This window comes from Carya illinoinensis, chromosome 13, assembly GCF_018687715.1.
Source record: "Carya illinoinensis cultivar Pawnee chromosome 13, C.illinoinensisPawnee_v1, whole genome shotgun sequence".
In the NCBI taxonomy this organism is placed as follows: Eukaryota; Viridiplantae; Streptophyta; class Magnoliopsida; order Fagales; family Juglandaceae; genus Carya; species Carya illinoinensis.
Window position 1 is genome coordinate 6752261 of NC_056764.1, and position 22703 is coordinate 6774963.

At 32.7% G+C, this 22703-nt stretch overlaps 1 protein-coding gene across 1 annotated transcript; it reads left to right on the forward strand.

Annotated features, from left to right (window-relative positions):
• The first annotated feature begins 12394 nt into the window (after positions 1-12394).
• LOC122292586 (RNA-directed DNA methylation 4) lies at positions 12395-22634 on the forward strand. The gene is made up of 10 exons (XM_043101007.1): positions 12395-12567; positions 12701-12781; positions 13126-13214; positions 13370-13444; positions 13594-13638; positions 20642-20796; positions 20888-21006; positions 21825-21903; positions 21981-22051; positions 22142-22634. Exons 1-10 carry the CDS (start codon positions 12459-12461, stop codon positions 22456-22458), a joined length of 1140 nt encoding a protein of 379 aa, XP_042956941.1. The 5' UTR covers positions 12395-12458; the 3' UTR covers positions 22459-22634.
• The last annotated feature ends 69 nt before the right edge of the window (positions 22635-22703 follow it).

Sequence of the window (22703 nt, forward strand, 5' to 3'; positions counted from 1 at the left end):
ATAAAATGTTTGTGTTTCCCACAAAACCTTGCCGTACGTGTGCGCAGTGTGTGTTACGAAACATTTACCAGTATATAATCTATATACAGTCTGTAAATACCAGAACAGAAAGCAATTACAAGTACGTATGAAGAGAAATACGTACATCATGAATGATGACGTTCGGAACCAAATTCCTTTGACTTTTGCTTCATTTATATATATATGAATACTGCTCTGCAATTCCTTCGATGTGTCATTGTCTCGGATGATTATTGCCTACGATTCTTATGAATTACAAAAAGAAAAGAAAAGTGATCTTGTGTGAGAGATGGAACAATATTACCTTTGAACTTAGCAATCAATTCCATATCGTTTAACTTGTACAAAATAATTACTCAATCCGTACGTACGTGATCAAGAGGAGATCATGAGTCTCATGTAGTTAATTGGTTGTTGGATCATTGGGTGTGCATATTTGGAAAGCGTTTGAGATTTGGTAAGAGTTTTACAAGTTGTGAGATGTTGTTTACAGGTTAAGGTTGGGCATATTTTCAGGGAATTATAAATCAGGTTGCTGGTTGTTTGGCTAAAGTTGATGCCTCTGGTCTTTAATTCGCGAGAATGTGTGGATTTACGTGCATGCACTGAACAATGAATTTTGATATAAGAATTAATTAAAGAAATGAGATGAAATGATATTTGCTTTAATTTTCTTAATTGTGCAAATGTCCCGTATATTTTTTTAAAAATAAATCAATAAATACAATATTTATATTAAAAATATTAATATTGTAACGATAAATTATATTTTAAAACCAATAGTAAGCGACAGTACTTGCCTAAATTATATCTAAAATTATTCAATAAAAGTGACCCTTTCGTGTGATAAATTATCTGGCCGGTATGCACTTTCTATTTTCAATTTTACTAGAATTGAATCAGAAAATAGAAAAATTACGAGGAGCATGACGAACGTATACATCATGATCCGGTCCATTCACCTGTTATTGTGGTAATTGAACGTTTTACACCACACGATTACGATGGCGTTAAATCATCAAAGATTAAATAATGTTTGAAAAGAAAAGTAGGCCAAAATAATAATAGCTAAGACTGGCATAGATGCCCCAAACTTACCAGAAAGCATCTCATCGGATAAGGATCATGTGCCTGCAGTCAATATTCATCCGAGACTTCTCCTACTCACTCAGTGGTTTTATATTACACATCTGTTAATGTGAATTTTTTATCTTTTTCCCCTCATCAATTATGTGGTCTAAAGCTATTCGGTAGAAATTTTCTTAAACCCCCCGGCCACCATATCTGACTACAAAGCTATTTACTAAAAACAAAAACCGATCTGACTCTTTATTATTAATTTTTTCACTCTAAGGTTATATTTGATCGTTGAATTCATCTTAATTTAATTATTAATAAAATTTATTATTTTTTCAATTTTTTATAAAAAAATTTAATTTAAACTCAACTCAACTCAAACTTCATACATTTAAACACACATCTCAATCTATTTATATTTAAACATATATTAATAAGATTTAAAAAAATATTATTATTAATTAGATATCAACTCAGATCATCTGATTTGATCTTAACATTTAAATACAATCATAAATACTCATATATAAATTATACTCACTAATATAACGCGTTTTATTGATGTTGAATTTCAGTGAATATAATTGAAGATAATAAAATATAAATTAACCAATAACATTTTTCTCAATCAAATTAATTATTGGATAATAAAGTTTGTAACAGCGTCCAGCTAGCTAGAAGCTGTTCCAGCATTAATTAGAATTTCAATATTGAATTTATTTATTTTTCTTAAGATTCAGTCCTGATCATTAACGTACGGCCATATCATGTTAACGTTAGTACGAATTGCCTCCATCAAAAAGATTATCGGGTGGCAAAATGCTACTATGCACTATGCAGTGGGTGGTGCCGTTCAAATATACCGTTCGGTACCCAAAAAAAAATAAAAAAAAATTATTAATTGATTAAAAAAATAATTTTAAGTATATTAATATATTTTTTATTTTTTAAATATATTTAAAAAATATTAAAAAAAATTTACAAAGGGCGGCAAACAATAGCCTCACCCTTATGTGGAAAGTAACTCAACTATGCCAGATCTTTCTAGTTTCCGCACGTAATGCAGCTAATTATTGTCAATTGACAGTTCCCAGCCACCCTACCCAATTAAAGGCGAGAGCTTGTCCTAATTTAATTATATCGTTGCCATTCTTCATTAATGTAGCAAGTAGCTAGCAACAAAAGGCAGCTGGCTGTTGCTCATGTCAACATACTATAACATATATATATATATATATTTATATATAAATAAAATTAATACTATATATAATCATGCAGTGTATAAATATTATATAAATATTATGCAATCGTTTTAAAAATAATAATATGATCTATTAAAAAATTAATTAATTTTTTATTTAGATCTTATAATATTTACTCATTTTTTTTAAATAATTACGCGATATTTACATTCACGACTACAAATATCATATATCTATATATAATATCCATCTTAAACATTGGATTTTCTCAAGTTTTTATCTAAATTTAGGAACCTCAAACAAGACATAAGTTAGAAACCAGAAATTAGTTCTACATTCATTCAATATTTAACGTTGTCTTCAAAAACCTACACAAGAATGAATATATGTTATAATATTGGCCAGTTTATAATGTATGTAATTTTACTCTACAGAGCTAATTGATGAATGAAATATGCATGATCATGAGGTACTTCCCGACACAATATTGACCGTGATATAATACATAACGTGGTCCCGTCGTCTTTCTCCTAGTTTGTTTATTTATTTATTTATTTATTTATTTATAGACAGCACATGCATATCACTACTGAGCTAATTAAATTATAATTTAATGCTTTAGTTCTCCGTATTGTTTGGGTTGGGCTTGTCAAAAGGGTCCACTAGTACTGGTAGTTGCCTGCAGGAATTAACTATATATAAACAGTGCACTAGTCATTCATGGAACAGCAGCTACCCCCAAAGACTTTTTTGAAAAAAGAAAAGGTGATTATTTGATCCCAATACACAACTTTTAGCAAATTAGTCTCATTTTAAAATATTTTTGTTTGTTAAAATTAAAAAAATTTTATGCTTTTTATTTTTATTTTTAGTATCATCTATTTTTCATTTTCTAAAGTGTCTTTTTATTTTTTCAATAATTTTTTCATACTTGCACTTATTTTTTGTCATTAATAAAGTTTCAAATTCTATGATAATGTTTTTGGCATCTCAATATCCAAGAAAATCTCTTGGTCTATTTTTATAATTTTTTTTTAGTCTTTTTCTTTGGTAACTATGCAATAAGATACATTCTCTACAAAAAAAAAAAACTATCTAGTCAATTGACAATGTCATTTCTCGTAAGGGTGCTAGTACATGTCTCGTGTGCATGATACCTCGTTTTTACGTATATTTTTATAGACTAATTATTTAAATGATTATAATTAATGATTCTCTTATTTTAAATCTAACGTGTTAATCGTTGGACTATCTTATAATTTTTAAGTTGTGAAACATATTTTAATGACCTTTCTTAATATTAATTATTAATTATTATTTAAATTACTATTTAATTTAATTTACTTTATTGTTGAATTTACTATTTTATTTTATTTAGTTACCATGTTTTAATTTTATTTATCGTTTTAAATCTTATTTGTTGGATCAGTTTCGAAACCCCAAGTTTTAAAGACTGAATCTTATTTCTTTCTCTTCATTTTTCTTTTTCTTCTCTTTTTCCTTCATTTTTTCTTCTTTCTCCTCTATTTTCCCCCAGCCGTCGCGCGACCCCCCTTTCTTCTCTTCCGTCCGTTTCCTTCCCCTCCACCCAGTGCCGTAGTACGCGGCCCGTGGCCATCACCACCAAGCCCACCCTCTTCCCCACTTGCCGGTGACCACCCATCTCCATTCTCAGCCCTTCCAACATCGTCGTTAGCCCCCACGCCCCTCTCCAAGCCGTTGCCCTTTTGTGCTCCAACGCCGTCGTCGCTCCACCATCAGCTACCACATCTTCACCACTCTACCACTGACCTTTCGGCTACCTAATCCACACATCCTCAACTCCGATCCACCACGGTTGAAGCCCCTCCATCGCCATTTTTTATTTGGGTTTTTTGGCCTCCAACCGCCGCTACCCATGGCCAACCACCACTACCATTAGTTTCACCAACACCCCTAAACCCTTCCCTAATCATCTCAAGCCTTCGTTTGTCCTCGTTCAAAATTAGGTATTTTGAGACCCGTGACCTTCGCCCAAATTGCACTGTTACGTTACTGTGCCCCTACCTCTTGCACCTCCTTGATCCTCCAAAAATTATATTTTAGCATTGTAAGTATTTTTCAAATAACCTTTTGAGATTTAAATATATTTTGCATTAACAAATTTTTGTGATCTGGTTGGTTGTGTCGGGCTAAGTTTGATGAGTTTGGGGGTCAGTTCGATTTGGAGGATGGAGTTGTTGGTGTGATTGGTTTCTACTGGAATTGGTTGGCTGTTGATTATTTGTGTCATGTCTTGTACATTGCATTATTGCACGTATGTTCATGTTTGTAAATGAAAACTAGGTTTTTCGTATAATTGCATGCAAGTTCATAAGTATATTTGGAAACTGATATTTTATGTGAGAAATGGTTTTTGGATGCGTGTGCATCACGACTCCAATATGAGATGGAGTATTATCTCGGTGGAGCTCATCTAGTTACTCGGGAGCAGAATATACTAAGTAAAGTCTCTAGGTGATCATTGGGATCGAACATGCTAACGCTCTCGTGCTGACTTTATGGCCCTTCTACTGGCGGGAGCTAGAAGATGTTTGGCCACAAACGTGCTGGACAAGGAACTGGACATTTCTCATTACGAAATCACACGCACAGTCATTGCCCGTGATGTGGCAAAGGGAGCCAGGGTGTGTGGATTGTCCCTATAGGAGATCGTGATGCATACAGTTTAAAAATAGATAATGGGCTATTTTTCGAAAAAATGACGGGTTTCAAAAAATGAATTTATGTGAACCATTTTTTAGAAAAATTGTAGATTATTATACTGGGCAATTTTCTGAAAAAATAACAGATGTTATTTTTAATGGACTTGGCTTTGAGCCAAAATGAAATTTTGGCGTGTTGGAAAATAATCAAAGGATGTAGAGTCTGAGGATGCACTCTGCCGAAGGACTGATCAGGGATCACTTTCTTGTGGGAAGGAATTTATATCCCACTTTTGGTTATTATATTTTAGTTTATTTATGTTTTCATCGGATAATTGTATTACTTTTGAAATGCTTGTATTTATGTAAATTTATATTTAACGATTCTGGTACTTAGTTGATTGACTTTAACTTATCCGTTACATCTTTTGTCTTACACATATTGCATGTGCACACACTTAGCACTTGTCGTTTGGGTGTATGAACCGTGTTGTCATCATCCCGATACCTCGATTCTCGTGTTTCTGTACGTAAGAGTTGGGGGCGTCACAAGCCCTATATTAGTGGACAGCTACTGATCCTCTCGCACCCCGCTCCTATTTGGGTAGAGAGTCAATTACCCCCCGTGCACTCCATCCCCTCCCTCGTATAGTACTCTTTAGCCTCCTCCCTCGTATAGTACTCTTTAGCCTCGTTCGTTCGACAAGCAAATGGGTGGCTCAACCCATCTTCTATAAGAAGAAGCGAAAGTAGAGGAGAGATGGCTGGAGAAGAGATTCAAAATGATTTGTTCGAATCTTAGGTTATTTTCTTATTTTATAGGGAGGCATGCAAGCGGGTGGATATTCATATGGGTAGGATATCCACTCGCATCTAGTCTCCTTTATATATATATATATATATATATATATTTCTACCCGCCCAATACCATACGGGTCGGGTGGGACACACAGATGGTTTGGGGGACCAGCCCCTCATTACCTAGGTTTAATTTTTCCAATCTTGCTTACACTTTTCCTTTCAAATCTTCCACTAACGTATTTTGATTGGTTTTGTTAATATACATCTAGATCACCATCAGGCATTAAGTTAACAATTAGGGATGTTTGGTAACAATTTTTATCTCATCTCAACTTATCTAATTTTTTTCATAAACATCACTCAAATACAAACATTTTCAAACTAATCATTACAACTTTTCAAAACTTTCCAATAAAAAATAATTCAACTTTTTAAATCTCAAAATAAAAATTATATTAAAAAATTATATTCTAACAATATTTTAATTTTATAACATTTTTTATTCAACTTTTTTTCTCTCATTTTCTAAAGTCTAAAAACTACTTAACTCAAACTGTTTTACTACTACTCACGAACCATCTTACTACTATTCACAAAGTTTCCATCTTATCTCATTCCTTAAATATTTCCTTAGAGGGAAAACAACAAATCTCTAAAGGCTAATATCACTATTTCCGATCAATTATATAGGTTTTATAACATTCAATCTCAACATTTCAACAAGGAAACTTAATTTTTGTTCTCTTAATTTTTATCTTCGTTTGTACGTTGTGATAGATTTATAAAATATTGTTTGATTTGTCATTAAAATTCTTGAATATATCTTTAGTAATACTTTTTTACTCAAAGATTTTTTAATATATATATTTAATAATGCAAGATCACGTGAAATTACGTACCTTTGTATTTACCTGACCCCAATAGAAAATTCTTGGTTCGCAGCTATCCTTCTTCATAGAGCCCTTATACTCATTATTCATAAACTATACACTACATTTGATTTTTATTTTTTTTTTATTCTCACTAATCTAAATGGATTATTTTACTAATCGTCTATATGCCATATATTTGATAAAAAGAATATAAAAAATTATATGTGATGTATAATATAAAAATGATGTGTAGAATTTTAATTCTTAATAAAACAAAGCTGGTGAAGGCCGATCAAACGTCAAAACTGCCACGGTCAGGAATTTATGCTTGAAGTCTTGAAGACATCAGTATGAAATTTCAAAATAGAAATGACATAAAATTAGTAAGAAAAGAAAAGAAAAACTTCAAAACTTTTTGTCACCAAGTTGCGGTTAGATGCTAAAATGATTTCAAACTATTTAAGTTAATATGTAAATAATAATATTTTGTAAGTTTCGTTGACAAGATTTGAATGTTTAAAATATGTTGAGATATGTTTTGAAAAAATAATAAGTCTCAACAATAATTAATTTGAGAAGGATTGAAATGATATTGATATCCAAACATAGTTGTACATACTGATCTACTTCTTTAGTTAAAACTGTTGGTTCTCAATCCATGATGGCCGTGTGCAACTCACCCGCATGCTGCATGCAGTGTGAATTCTAGGATTTGCAAAGAAAACACGGATCAACTACGTTACTATTTCCATATTTCAGATGGTGAATACATAACTATTCCAAGAAAACTAATATCGGTAATAATTACGTTTGATATATTTTTTATTTTGTTGAAGAGAGACATATATAGGTCCGTTATGATCAGTGTTTCTGTCGCACTCTGTGGCCAACTTTAGAGGCTCTAAATCAGGCAATCTTGTAGCCTTAAAAATGTGAGTTCCGACTTTAATTATAACGCTCTTGAGAAGAAGCGTTGGAAAGGTTTCCCTTACATCAACCTTGTAAGAAAAAACAAAATGAAGAAGGCGTCGCGCCCCTCAATAATTATCACGTGCATGCCTTTTGTCAACAGTTTTTTTTTTTTTTTTTTGGGGATATGAGTAGGGATCCAACTAAGGTCTTCAGATTGGGTCTATGCAGCTACATGCTCTTGACACCTTTTGTCAACAATTAGCAGATGGTGGAGAAGGTGCTATGTTCTGGGACGCACGAACAGAGCATTTTCAGCTCAAACAGATTGTGGTGAAGCTGCAAGAGCTACGCGGGTTAGTGTTTGTTTGGGATTGTGTTTAGTTTAAAAAGTGTTTAAATAGATTTAAAAGTTTTTTAATAAAAAAATTATATTTTTTGAGTATTACATATTAAAATATTTTTTAATCATAAATAAATTAAAATGTACGTTTGAATAAAAACATTATTTTGATATTTTTTTCTCAAACGCTTTTTTAATAATACAAAAAATAATTCAAATTTTATAAAGACTATTAATGTGTTAAAATATCCATATAACTTTAAAATAATTACAACTTTTAAATTTTTAAAAATATGGTCATAATTTAAAAAAAATTAAATAATCATCATTTCTACTTCAGAGAGTACTTTTTTAATTTGTTTATAAACAAATGTAAATATTTGAAAGTGTTTTAAGCATATAATTACCAAATAATAAATAAATTTTTAACAATAAAATTCTGTTAAAAATTTATTACTTAAACTATAAAGTCTAAGCTATATTTTCCATCAAAATACCAAACATGCACTTAGAGCCTGTAAAAACGCAACCAACAAGAGCTTACGAGGAAGAGGACTGTTGGGTAACTCTAATTGACTTTTAAATATGTTATATTTATTAGGAAATAAACTAAACAAATTTTTTTGAAGTAGAAATAATATAAAATGTCATTTGATTTTTTAAATATGTAAAATGCTATCTATACTTATAATTTTAATTACATAATCATACATGATGATCTGTCAGTTATTAAAAGTGATAAAATTTTAAGATTAGGTATATTAAATTCAAATTAAAATATAAAATACTGATAAAATGAAAATGTCACTTAATAAGATAAGACAAGGACAATACTATAATTATATAAAAGTTATGTCAATATGGATATTTTTACCCATTAACAATTTTTTTTTTAAATAATTACGTTATGCAAAATTTAAAAAAAAATACATTCAAGAAAAAATATCAATTTTAATTTTAGTTAATATTTTTTTAAAAACGTATTTTTTTATATTAAAATGCTTTTAAAATTATTTAGTACATGTTTAGAATTGTAGTAGGAAATATAACTTATACCTTTACGGCTTATAACTTATAACTTAAATAATAAACTTTATACTTCAAAAGTTGTTTATTGTTTGATAAACATATATCTAAAGTATTTTTTAAGTTAGTTACATTAATTTTTTTTTATAATATACAGTTATCTGCAAGAGTTTTTCGATAAAAGTTTAATTCATTGTCTTTTCAAAAAGTGGCCTTTAAGCCTTTTTTACATGATTAAAGCACTTTTTATAAATTTACTAAACATATTATCTTTTCTTTAAAATAATTTTTAAACAATTAAAAGCACTTTTTAAATTTTCAAACTCAACTCCAAACATGCTTTAAACATTTTGTAAGACTTTTAACTAAACCCAAGCATGCCCAAATAACCGGGCAGTGTTCTGATTATGAATTAAATTCTCTAACATATCTCTTCTATTAATAATGACAATAAAATAAAATAAAATAAAAATAAAAAGAAGGAAAGAAAGAAAAAAGAAAAAAACCCAAAACTTTCGCTCAAGAAATTGTAGGCCATTTATCTTAGGATTTGAGAAATTCTATTTGCAGTCTTTAAGTGAGGGATTGCATGTGCATGTCTTTTATTAAAAAAGAAAAAATATCATTTTAGGAGAGATATTTTAATAATTTTAAAAAATTTTAAAAATAAAATTATCTATACCTATACTGCAATCCTCAAATACAGACTGTACGTTGCATTGCTCCTTAGATTTTCTTGTTTACATGAGTTTAGAGTATTCAAATTCAAATGAACAAAATTTTCTTCAAGTTTTTAGCAAAAATCATCTTATTCTATTTTCTTTTTAATTTTATTCATCTTTCTAAAACTTCTTACATCTCACTCATTATTATTTCTCTATTCTATTAAAATAATATTTTTTTATTATCTCTTGATTAGTTTTTCTACTCATTTATTTGTACATCTTTAACTCCTTTTTTTTTTTTTTTAAGGTCTTTCATGAAAAGAGCGGAAGAGCAATTTTTTACTTACACATTTTCATAATTATTTAATTATTTGTTGTACCCATGTTTTCACGTTTCATCTGTAATGAATTGTTTAAAAAAACTACTTATCTCTCTCAACAATAATATTTTTAAAATCAGTGCTTTCATAAGTTCATAACAATAATATTTAAAAAAAATCATATTTTCACAATGGTCAATTTAAAAAAAAAAATGAAAAAAATGGATAACCTCAATGATAACATTTTGTTTTTCAAATTTTAACTATAACAAATATGAGTATTAGAGAAAATGTAGACGATTGGAATAAAAATTTATTTTATTGGTTAGAATAAAATATTTGTAAAAAATGATTTAAGAATAAATAGTAGCTCCTCATATTTAGAGTCGATATTAAAATAGGCAGTCGGATAGATATGAGTTTTTGTAAAAAACAAAATTATTTTTTACTAATATTTCGAGAATTAAGAGCTTTCATCCGACATGAATACTCTTAAGACTTGTTTGGAATTGTGGTAAAAATTTTAAAAAGTGTTTAAATAGACTTAAAAGTTCTTTAATAAAAAAAATTAAGTTGTTTCAGTGTTACATATTAAAGCAATTGTAATTCCAAATAAGCTAAAAATTATATTTGAGAAAAAATATTATTTTGATGATTTCCTTAAACGTGTCTTTCCAGATAATGCATAATTAGAATTTTAAAAAACTGTCAATGGTTGAAAATATCCATACGATTTTAAAATAATTACAATTTTCAAACTTTTAAAAATATAGTCATAATATTTAAAAATTTAAATAATTGTAATTTCTACCTCGGAAAGTGCTTCTTTAATTTGTTTCAAACAAACATAATATATTTGAAATGCTTTAAACATATGATTATTAAATAATAAATAATTTTTTAATAGTATAATTTATTATTTAAATTATACACTATACTTTAAGTTATATTTTTCATTGCAATTTTAAATATGCACTTACTCAATCCATCCGAATGAGTTAATGATGTGTCAATTATATTTTGGAAGATTGTGATTAACTTTTGTGGGTTTTATTTGGAGTTGGAGCTGCAATATTTTAAATTTTGTTAGGATGATTATTTCGGTTTAAGTACTGGAATGCAATATTTTAGTATCAGTGTGTTCCGATGTACCATTTTATAATTGATTATAAATTATATATAGATATTTTATATGTATATATAAACTAACAACTAATAGGATAAATACATGTATATGTAAATGCGTATTATGTATGTATATGTATATATATACATATGAAAAAATTGAAGATTTATAAAATTGATATACGTTAAAAAAATAAAAAATTGAGTTGAGATACAAAAAATAAAGAAATTATTAAAAATCATGATATTTTTAAAAAGGAGAATTAAGGGAGATATTTAAATTTACAAAAAAAAATATAAAATTATATAAATTCATTTTATATTCTCAAATTAATTAATCAAATTCCATAAAATTCCTTAATCAAATTATTTATAACCCATCTCATATTATTTCAATTTAAATATCTCAATACTATTTGTAAACTTTCTTGATTTATCTTATGAGATGAGATGTGATGTCTTGTTAAAAATTGAATAAAATATTATTATGATATAATTTTTTAATATTAGTTTTATTTTAGAATTTGAAAAAGTAGAATTATTTATTATATTTTTATATAAAAATTTATAAAAGTTGTAATAATTATATGAGATGACATGAGATGAGATTAAATAGTTTAGATTTGAATATCCAAACCACTCACGATTAGGAATGTACAAAAAAGGTGAACGGGACCAGATTGAACCAATGGGTTTGGTCATGTACCGAGTTTGGTTCGGTCCGATACTAGTTTTATTTTTCTTAAAATTGATTTGGTTTCAGTTTTTAATTTTCTAAAACCGGAGCGGACTAGTTCATATATATATTTTATTTTTTTATATTATATATAATTTATATATAAAAAATAGTTTTGTATTATATGATAAATTGCTAATTGATATAATATTAAGTTTTAAAATCTTATATCGCTATAGTTTATTATATTAATAGTTTTACTGATATTATATAATACATATTAATAGTTATATTAATACTCTATCGTTGTATATTAGAATATACTGTAATATATCATTATATTATATATTATAATATATTATTATTATAGTATTATATAATATAATATATTAAAGCTAAAAAAGAAGACTGAATTGATAAAACTAAAAGAACCGATTTAAGAGAATAATCTATACAGAATTGATCTTTACAAATACAAAACCAATTCATATATCTTTGATCTTAAATTTTATTTAAAACCAGAGCAAGCAAACCGGATGGATTAAACCCTTACTCACGGTCTGTCTTGAATCAGTGAATCACTGTGAGCCTTGTGTAATAATAAAACAACGTGCCGTCAGACAAACGATGCCGTTTTCATGGTAGGAACGACAACCGTTTGTTTCATTTAGCTCGTTGCACAAAATCCAATTCAAATGTTCGGAGAGTCGGAAGAAGTAGGTCTCTGAAGTCTGAACATGGCGAGTATCGGCGAAAGCTCCTGTGCTCCGCCAAGCTCCACGGACGACAAGCCGGTCATCGTTAGGGTTAAGCGCAAAGCTTCTCAGTCTCCCCTCGACGCTTTCTGTGAGTTAGGGTTTCCCTTCGACTTCTCAATTTCAATCTCTGTGGCCCTGAAATTTGGTTCATCTCTTTATAAACTTGCCGATAACAATTGAAACTAGGGTTTATGTATAATGGGGATGCTTGTGTAATATAGGGCTTGAAATCAATGAGAGGCCGCTGAAGCGTCCGTTATTGGATTTTGAGAATCTATCAATCTCCGATTCATCCGGGAAAGGTGCTTACATTACTCGTTAACCGCTTGCATTTCGTTTCCCTTCGACTTATTTTTGTTCGGGATAAAGAAAACTATGTATTTCCCGATGCATTGTTATTTTCGAATTCAGTATTTACTTACCAAAAAAAATTCGAATTCAGTTGTGTTCTTTTCGAAGCAATTGTTCCAAACGGAGTGTGGAAACTGCAAATATTTGAACAATAGTGAGGAGAATTTTCTAATTCGATAAAATCGAACTTTACAATAAGATATCATTTTTCGTGATCTTATATGTTCGTACCCCCGCGCTCGCGCACACATATATTTACGGCCGTAAGTCTGAATTTTATTTTATTATGTGTCAGAGGAATTAAAGACTCAGAAGGTTCTGCTACAGCATGTGGAGACAATAAGCAGCTCTGAGGCGATCATTGATGTTGTCCAGTCATTTGTGGTCAGTCTGGCAATTCCTGTGTTGGTTCCTAGTTCTCTTCTTCTGCTATTCTGTTCATTTATGCATTTGGCAGTGCAATATGTCGTGTAATTCTCATCGTTTCATTAAATTTTGAAAATGATAATGGGTGTCCTGATAATCGACTGTTTCTTTAGGAGCCTAGTTCTTCTGATGCATCTGTAGGTAACACAAAGGGTGAGCAACGACGACACACTTTTAAGAAGGAACATGTATGCTCTCTCTCCCTCGGACACAACACAATTCGCATGGCTTTTCTGGACCACACTTTTAGCTCACTCAAATATGATTGAAGATAGAAGTTGCTTGTTTTTTTTTTTCATTATATTGTAACGCATTTTACTTCCAATCTATTGGTCAGGAAAGACAAGACCGGCAGTTGTCTAAAGCCATACATGAACAGGAGGTATTTTTTTCGTTAGAAAAATATAATTTTTCACGATTTACTTGCATCAAGTCCCTTAATGTTTGTCAAATAAAATCTGAACCATACTTGATTCTAGAACTATGTATCACGTATCTTTATTTATTTATTTATTTATTTTATTTTTTATAAGTTTTCCTTTTCTGTATCACATATCTGAGTACTATAAATGATATCTTTCTTTTTTATTTCTCTTCATGTTAAATTTTACCATGAATCATGTCTGTTCTTTCATGTCAAAACCATGCATTTTAACTGCTTTGCTATTTTATTTGTGGATCTTTATCAATTTGATTCTTATCACAACTTGCTTAGAGTAAGAGATGCCTAGAACAAAAATTAGTGATAAGACTGATTTTGACAAGAATTTCTAGTGGCTTTTTGTTCTGATGCTACATTCTTTCCTCTTGCAAAGTTCATGTTATTATTTTCTTAATGCCAAAAATAGATTGTTGTCCTGAACATAAGCTAATGAGACTACAACTATGTTGAGATCCATTTAAAACTGTAGAGCATCCAGTTTTCCTCGTTGAAAGTCAGAAAAGATGAGGCATATGCAGCTTTTTTGAACTATATAATTGTCATTAGATAGAATATAAAATTCTCAATGTTTTTGGGATTCACTTGGTGGAGGCTTGTTCAAATTATTTACAAAATCATGTCATAAGCTGAATTATGTTTAGATCTTTTTAATTTCTCAAGCCAAGCACTGGCAGAAAATTTGTTGACCTGTTTGGCTCCTCAGTGCATAAAAATTACCAAGCTAAATGGTCAGATTGTGCTCATTGTAAATGAGGTCTTTATGGAAATTGATTTTGTGAGAAATAAGACAAGTTCTATTCGGTTTTGAGTCATATTGTTTTCTAAAGTGAACTCCCAGCATCTCACTACCCTTTTTAGTTTTAACACAAAACAAGATTTTTTTTTTTTTTAAGTAATAATATAATTCAAATAATACAAAACAAGTTGGCTCTGAATGTATAGAGATCAGTTTTTTGAAATTTTCTCATTTGGGCTTCTGCTACTGTCTTCAATTCGGCTAGTGTTAATGTGGTGTGGCAGAAACAGTGTGTTGCACAGGAAAGAGCTGTGTCCTTCCACAAATAATACCAAATGTAAATTATCACCCCTTTTCTCTTATTAGAAAACAAAGATAATCCTTCTATTACAATGATGATCAATATATAGCAGGAAAATTATTGATCATGGAAAGGAAAGATATCGACAAAACAGGAAATAAATCAAATGGTTTGCAAAACAGGAAATAAATGAAATAGTCTGCTGTCCCTATAATTCAGTAATCAAAATGGTGCTACTGAGGAAGAGTAGCAATGAGGGAGATAGTTTTGCTGGTGCCTTGCTGGACCAAATCTTCCACCGCTTCGTAAAGTCTTCTAGAGAATAACCACAAGTAGTTGCTACGGTAATTTGTACTCATGTCCTTCATCAATTCTCCCCCACTTAAAAGGGAACTCGTCTTCGAGTTATTGTTGGCGTATAGTGGTTCATCTGAGGGACGATATTTGAACAAGTCTGCAACGTTAAAAGTGGATGGACATGTTTTCAAGGAGCCAACTACTTAGGCTTTATCATTAATTTTTTTTCAAGATCTGGAAAGGGCCATATTTCTTGTTTTGCAATTTTCTATAAGTGCCAGTTGGAAAACGACCCGTGTGTAGATAGACCATCACCAAGTCGCCCTTTTGAAATATTTTGACTCATTTGTGTTTGTCCATGGCGATCTTGTATTTGTCATTAGCTTGCTCTAGGTTGCTGCATACTTCTGATTGTACCTTTTGGATCCTTTCGGCCATGTTTTCAGTTGTTGTGCTTAATCCAGGAAATTTTGGGAGGGGAACCAAGTCAAGGGCGTGCCTGGGAGGTTGGGTGTGGGCAATTTCAAAAGGTGCCTTTCTTGTTGAACGGTTATACATGCTGTTGAAGGCAAACTCCACCTGTGGAAGGTTTATGGGATATGTGGGGAATGAGATGAGATATGAATTATGTGATAGTAGTGAAATGATTTGTGAATAGTAGTAAAATGATTTGAGTTAAGATGTTTTATTAGGTTTTGGGAAAGGGGAGATAAAAAGTTGAATAAAAATATTATAAAGTTAAAATGTTGTTAGAATATTATTTTTGTTTTGGAGTTTGAAAAATTTGTATTATTTTTTGTGTTTTGTTTGGATTGGGCAAGTTGTAATGATTAGATGAAAAAGTTGAAAATTCAAAATTAAAAAGTCTTTGTATTTGAGTGATGTTTGGAAAAGAAATGATGAGAAATTTTGAGATGAGATGGATTGTGTTTGGGCTAAATCCCACTGCTTCGGTTTATCACCTGAAACACACCGAAGCATATTGCCTGATGTTCGGTTGGTCACCTCGGTTTGACCATTGGTTTGTGGGGCAAGTGCTACTGCAGTTGAGAAAGGTCCCAGACTTTTTCCACATAGGTAATGGACTTGGGAACACCATGTAAACGAACAACCTCTTTAAAAAAAGATTAGCCACATTTGAGGCATCTGACGTCCTCAACAAGGAATGAAATGCGCCAGTTTAGAAAATCGATCAACAACTACAAAGATAGAATCCACACCTCGTTGAGTTTGCTGTAGTCCAAGCACAAAATCCATACTCAAATCTTCCCAGATGTTCTCAGGTATTGGTAATGGGGTATATAGCGCAGTGTTCTATGATTGACCCTTCCCTACCGGACACACAGGGCTCCTTTGCACAAACTTACCCTCATCGAGTTTTAGTTGGGGCCAAAAGTAAAGTTCAGTAGCCAAGGATATGGTTTTATCCCGTTCCATACGACCTCCTAACCCTCCCCCATGTAGCTCACATAGGATTTGTTCTCGTAAGGATGTTTGGGGAATGAAAAGTTGGTTCCTACAAAAAAGGTATCCATCCCTCTTGGATATGGAAGTCGGAGACTGGTTGCCCCGTCGAACACTTGTTCCCAATTTCAGCAAAGTCCAAGTCATCAGTGTATAAGTCCTTAAGCTGTTCAAACCCAATGAGTTTTGCTCACAATGTCACAAGCAGTGATGTACGCCAGCTAAGGGCGTCGGCCTCCTTGTTTTGTTGTCCCGATTTATGCTTGAGTACCATGGTGAATTTTTGCATAAACCTGATCCACCTTGCATGCATCCGACTTAAATTTCTATTTGTTTGTGAACTTCAAGGCGTGGTGGTCGCTATAGAGGGAAAACTCACGTTGGATCAAGTAGTGTTCCCATGTTTTAGAGATTGGATGACCTCATAAAACTCCAGTTTATATGTAGCCCATTTTTGCTAGGAGTCATTCAATTTTTCACTGAAAAACTTGATAGGCCAACCCTCCTGAGAAGGGAAAACACCAATGTTGATTACGAAGGCATCACACTCGACCTCAGAGAGTTTCTTGAAACTGGGCAAAACAAGGATTGGTGCTATGGACAACTTTTCTTTAGTGATGGTAAAATTGATCTTTTGTTCCTCTCTCCAACTAAACTTTCCCTTCTTCATACATTGTAATTGGCGCTGCAATGGAACTGAAATTTTTGATGAACCAACGATAGAAAGTGGCCAAACCATGAAAGCTACGGGCTTGACTAACGGTGGTGGGTCTCTGCCACTCTCGAATTGCACGGACTTTCTCCTCGTCTACATGTATACCTTTAGCACTCACCCCAAATCCAAGAAATAACAACTTGCTGCTTAGAAATGTGCACTTCTTTAAGTTAACATACAACTTGTTAGCAAGCAAAACCAGTAGAACCTCCCTTAGGTGTGACCCAAGTAATCAATCTCATTTTGGCTCTAAAGAAGAATATTGTCAAAATAGACCACAACAAATTTGCCAATGAAAGACTTAAGCACCTGGTGCATGACGCCCATGAAAGTGTTTGGTGTGTTTGAGAGGCTAAATGGCATCACTAGCCACTCGTACAAGCCTTCCTTAGTTTTGAATGTCATTTTCCACTCGTCTCCAGACTGAATTCTAATTTGGTGATATCCACTTCACAAATCAATTTTTGAAAAGATGTGGGACCTTGTAATCATATCCAACATATTAGTCAACTAAGGAATGGAAAATCAGTAATTTACCATGATTTTGTTGATGGTATAGCTGTCCACACACATCCTCCAACTTCCATCCTTCTTTGGTGAGCAATGATGGTACAACACACGGACTCATATTTTCCCTAATTAAATCCTTACGGATGAGTTCTTCCACTTGGTTTTGCAGAGTTTGGTGCTCATTGGGACTTGTGCGATAGTGTGGAAGGTTTAGTAGGCTCACTCCTGGGATCAAATCTATGTGGTGTTGGACATCTTGCATGGGCGATAGCCCATTTGGTAATTCCTGTGGGATGAGTTCCTCAAACTCGGTTAGGAGGTACTACGCTTGTGGAGGTATGTCAGGTACTTTAGCAATTTTGTCCTCTTTCACCACTAGTTTCCATACTTCCCCAGCTTCTTTTGCATCCTCCATGAATTGATCCTCGTTTACGGTTAGAAATGTGTTCTTCTCTTTTGCATACATAGGTTTAGGGGTCTTGTCCCTTATGGGTACTAGCACTCTTTTTCGTCCATGCCGCCAAAATGAATAAACTTTGTCATGTCCCTTGTAAGTGGCATCTACATTGAATTGCCATGGTTGCCCGAGCGGTATGTGGCAATTGGCAAGCATCCATCTCTACGACATCACATGTTGCTTCATCTTTGTAGAGCTTCTCAATAGAGAAAGGAAAATAACAGAGACTAGTTATCCGTGTCTCAACCCCCTTTGGAATCCAATTGATCTTGTAGGGATGTGGGTGTCTTTGTTTTTATCTCTAATGCAGCCACAATGGCTCTTGATACAATATTCTCGCAGTCGCCGCTATCTATTAGTAGCTTACACACTTTATTGTTGGAGGGATGCTATTCATTATCCCATACAACACACATTACATATTTTAAAAAATATATATTTTATTTTTAAAATTTTATTTTTACTAAATTAATTGAGTTGTTCTACTCATCATTCATACACCACATACTTATTATAGGTAAAAGGAACAAAAAAATAAAAGAGATGTGGTGTGGGGTGATAAATAGAATTATTCTTATTGCTGATTGTGTGGCGGGTCTTGAACATAGAGTGCCTCTGGGTCTTGCCCTCAAGCTTTGGTGAGAGCAACACTCGTTGGATGACATAGTTTACTAGTTCCCCTTTATCACCCTCTACAAGTTCCTTGCCTCTTGATCCTCACTGTCTTCCTCCTCTTTCGGGTCCTCTTCTTCCCCTTAAATTAATGGATTGACCAGCGAGTGGGACACTCATTGCCCCGATCGATTGCTCTGAAAAAACACGTCCTTGACATGGGTCTAGTGTATGGGTTATTGCTACCGCTCCCCGATTGCGACGTTGAAATAGTTGGTGCCTTCAGGTTTTGATTACTTCTACTTCCCTTTTGTAGTGTTAGATGAGGGTGGTTGCGAATTATTGGGCCGTGAGTGCTGGCCAGCCACCTTGGTGGTGGTTGAGCCAGTTACATCTCAATTTTCATGGTGAAGTTGACAACCTTAGACAGAGTCCAAACGGTATGCAACGAGACCTTGTCCTGGATGGCAAAGCATAAGCCTCGCATGTACCTTACAATTTTCTAACCCTAGGTCTCGGAGAGGTTATTTCGAGAATTCAGTCGATAGAATTATTCTGTGTACTCATTGACAATCCTCGTCCCTCGTCTACAATTCTGATATTGCTGGTACATGATTTGTTCATAATCTGGTGGGAGAAATCTGGCCCTCATCAATTGTTTCATTTTCGGCCATGCAAGTACTGGTTGTTTTCCCTGTCTCCTTCTATTGTTCTGCATCTGCTCCCACCAAGCTAATGCACCCCCATGTAATTTATAAGCCACTAATTTCACTTGTTGCGCCTCTTGGATCTGCATATAATCGAAGAAATTTTCCACTTATAGTAGCCAATCGAGAAAACTCTCGACTTGGAGGTGGCCGTTGAAACACGGTAGATCAATTTTAATTCAAAATTTGTTATTATTGTCTGGGGCCCTCTTGTTACCTTGGTCTTCTCCAACCTAGCCTTCAAGTTCTTCATCACTAGATGAACCATCATGTGTTTGGTTCCTTTGCCGTGGTATGAAACCACGACCTTCATCTAGGTGGTCTCAATCTTGTCCCTCATTATCTTCCTGTTGCCACCAACATGGACATCAGTGATGGCTCTTTGGATTTCCTGCAGCATGTGTTCATTCCCTTCAAATTGTGGCTGGTTTTGATGATTTTGTGAATGGATGGCTGCCCATAAGGCCTGTACTACACGATCTTCACCTTGGGAGTGGTTGTTGTCGTCCCTTGCCATTGAGCCAGGCAGAATCTTGCTTTGATGCCAAATTGGCGTGGCGGAAACAGGGTGTTGCACAGGAAAGAGCTGTGTCCTTCCACATCTAATACCAAATGTAAATTATCACATCTTTTCTCTTATTAGAAAAACAAAGATAATTCTTCTATTACAATGATGATCAATATATAGCAGGAAAATTATTGATCATGGAAAGGAAAGATATTGGCAAAACAGGAAATAAATAAAATGGTTTGCAAAACAGGAAATAAATGAAATGGTCTGCTGTCCCTATAATTCAGCAATCAAAATGGTGCTAATAATGGAAGAGTGGCAATGAGGGAGATAGTTTCGCTTGTGCCTTGCTGGAGACCAAATCTTCCACCACTTCGTAAGATCTTCTAGGGAATAACCACAAGCAGCTGCTACGTTAATTTGTATTCGTGTCCTCCATCATAATGTTTTTCTTGTGTCCGTTTCTAGCTTCTGACTTGTAACTAGGTGTTCTCTTTTGTTTTCTTCCTGTGTACTTGGGTTACACCTATTTACTTGATTCTATAAACTTTTATTTACTTATAAAAAAATATCTTTTTTAGGTCACTCAATTTGGTAAAAAATTGTAATCTAATGTGTTCTGTGAACTTTTAGGCCTTAGCAAAAAATGCTCGCTTTGAACAAGTATGGAGAAGGAGAAGAGGAAACAAAGAGGCAATGCATGATAAAGCATTAGATGGAATGTGTCGGTTTTATGATGTTGTCCGTGTTGATGGTGAGGAAAGATCCAATAAGGTGGAACTGGAGGAGTAAGTTTCATGATCACAAAATTGCTTTTTCAAGTCACATTTGCAAAATCTTTGCTGTGTATGATATGATTGTCCTTTAATCTTCTTTCAGGGATATGTCTTTGGAGGACCGTAAGCTTTTGTCTAGTTATCTGCCCCTCCTAAGGGAGTTCATTCCATCTGCCGCTTCACAGATTGAATCTGACTTGCATGCTTGCATGTCAAAACAAGGTTGTTTCATTAACAATATTATGCACTTCATAGATGCCTCTCTATTCTCTACCTTCAGCATTAATTTCAGACTTTGGTTTTAATCTTATTTTCAAGTTGGTGAAAAAAATAAAATGAGTAGTTATCATTTCATCATACAATCATACATGCCTCTCTACCATACGAAAGAATGAAATGAATATTATGTACTGTATACACGCCTCTCTAACTTCAGCAATAATTTCAGACTTTGGTTTTAATCTGATTTTCAAGTTGGTGAAAAAAATAAAACGAGTAGTTATCATTTCATCATACATGCCTCTCTACCATCCGAAAGAATGAAATGAATATTATGTACTGTATACATGCCTCTCTAACTTCAGCAATAATTTCAGACTTTGGTTTTAATCTGATTTTCAAGTTGGTGAAAAAAATAAAATGAGTAGTTATCATTTCATCATACATGCTTCTCTACCATCCGAAAGAATGAAATGAATATTATGTACTGTATACATGCCTCTCTAACTTCAGCAATAATTTCAGACTTTGGTTTTAATCTGATTTTCAAGTTGATGAAAAAATAAAATGAGTAGTGATTGGGAGTATTAGCTCTTGCTGCATTCTTTTTTTCTTTTTTTTTTTCTCCTTTTTGAAAAGAGAAGAAAATAATTAAGGTTTTGAGTTATCTTGCGGTACTTTTGTCCAATTGGTCCCTCCCGTGATAGGAGCTCTTTATTATTTCCTTTTTCTTAATCCCTGTACCACTTGTAAATTTGTAATTGTTATTATTTGGTTTTTGCACTTTAATGAATCCTTACTCTGTGTTACACAATCTACAGATGATTACGAATATGACTTTTACACAGTAAGGGATGACATGGACATAATTAAGGAAGATGCTTCAAACCCATTTCCTCTGTAAGTATCAAATATTCTTGATTTGTTAGTTGCTGTTATTTTCTTTCTTCCAAGGTTGATATATATCTTTGTTCCAGTGTGCAAGTTGATGAAGAGGATTTTTACGATGGGCCTGACGAATCAGATTACGAGACAGATGATTCAAATGGTAATTCAAAATTTTCTTCCTTCTATAACTTTCTCCTTGAATTCAAAATGCTTTAATTTACTGTTCCATGTTCTTTTTGGTTATTCATAGCTGAAGATAATCCTTTAAATGATTATCCGGATGAGATATCTGAAGAGGAGAAGGAAGTAGAAGCGGAGAGTGAAGCCTCCGAGAATGAGTCAGAAGAATGTGAAAGTGAGAGTGGAAGTAATAATTCTTTGGAATCTGATGAATTAGACCACCGTGGCATATCAGATGATGCAGAACTATTATATGACAAGGAGATTTACGATCGCGATGATTTGGAATGCGATGATTGCGATCTGGAATGCGATGATTTTGAATGCGATGGTGATGATAATGATAATGGTCATGATGGTGAAGATGGGAGATGGTCTTATCGATGAGTATTGCACGCCAACTTTTATGAATACCCAATCCTGAAGTATTAGCACACAGGTGTTAGGAAGGTAGTATAATGAGTTGTTAGGTTTATGAACATGTTAACTTTTTGTAGTATACTTTCGACATGCGCCTTGTAATATCAGTGGTGTTATGGACATCGTCCACTTTGTTCATTAAAGAATTTTCGTCGTCCTCACGAATCATCGTGTTTTCGATCAAACTTATGAACTATAAAAAAAAAAGAAAA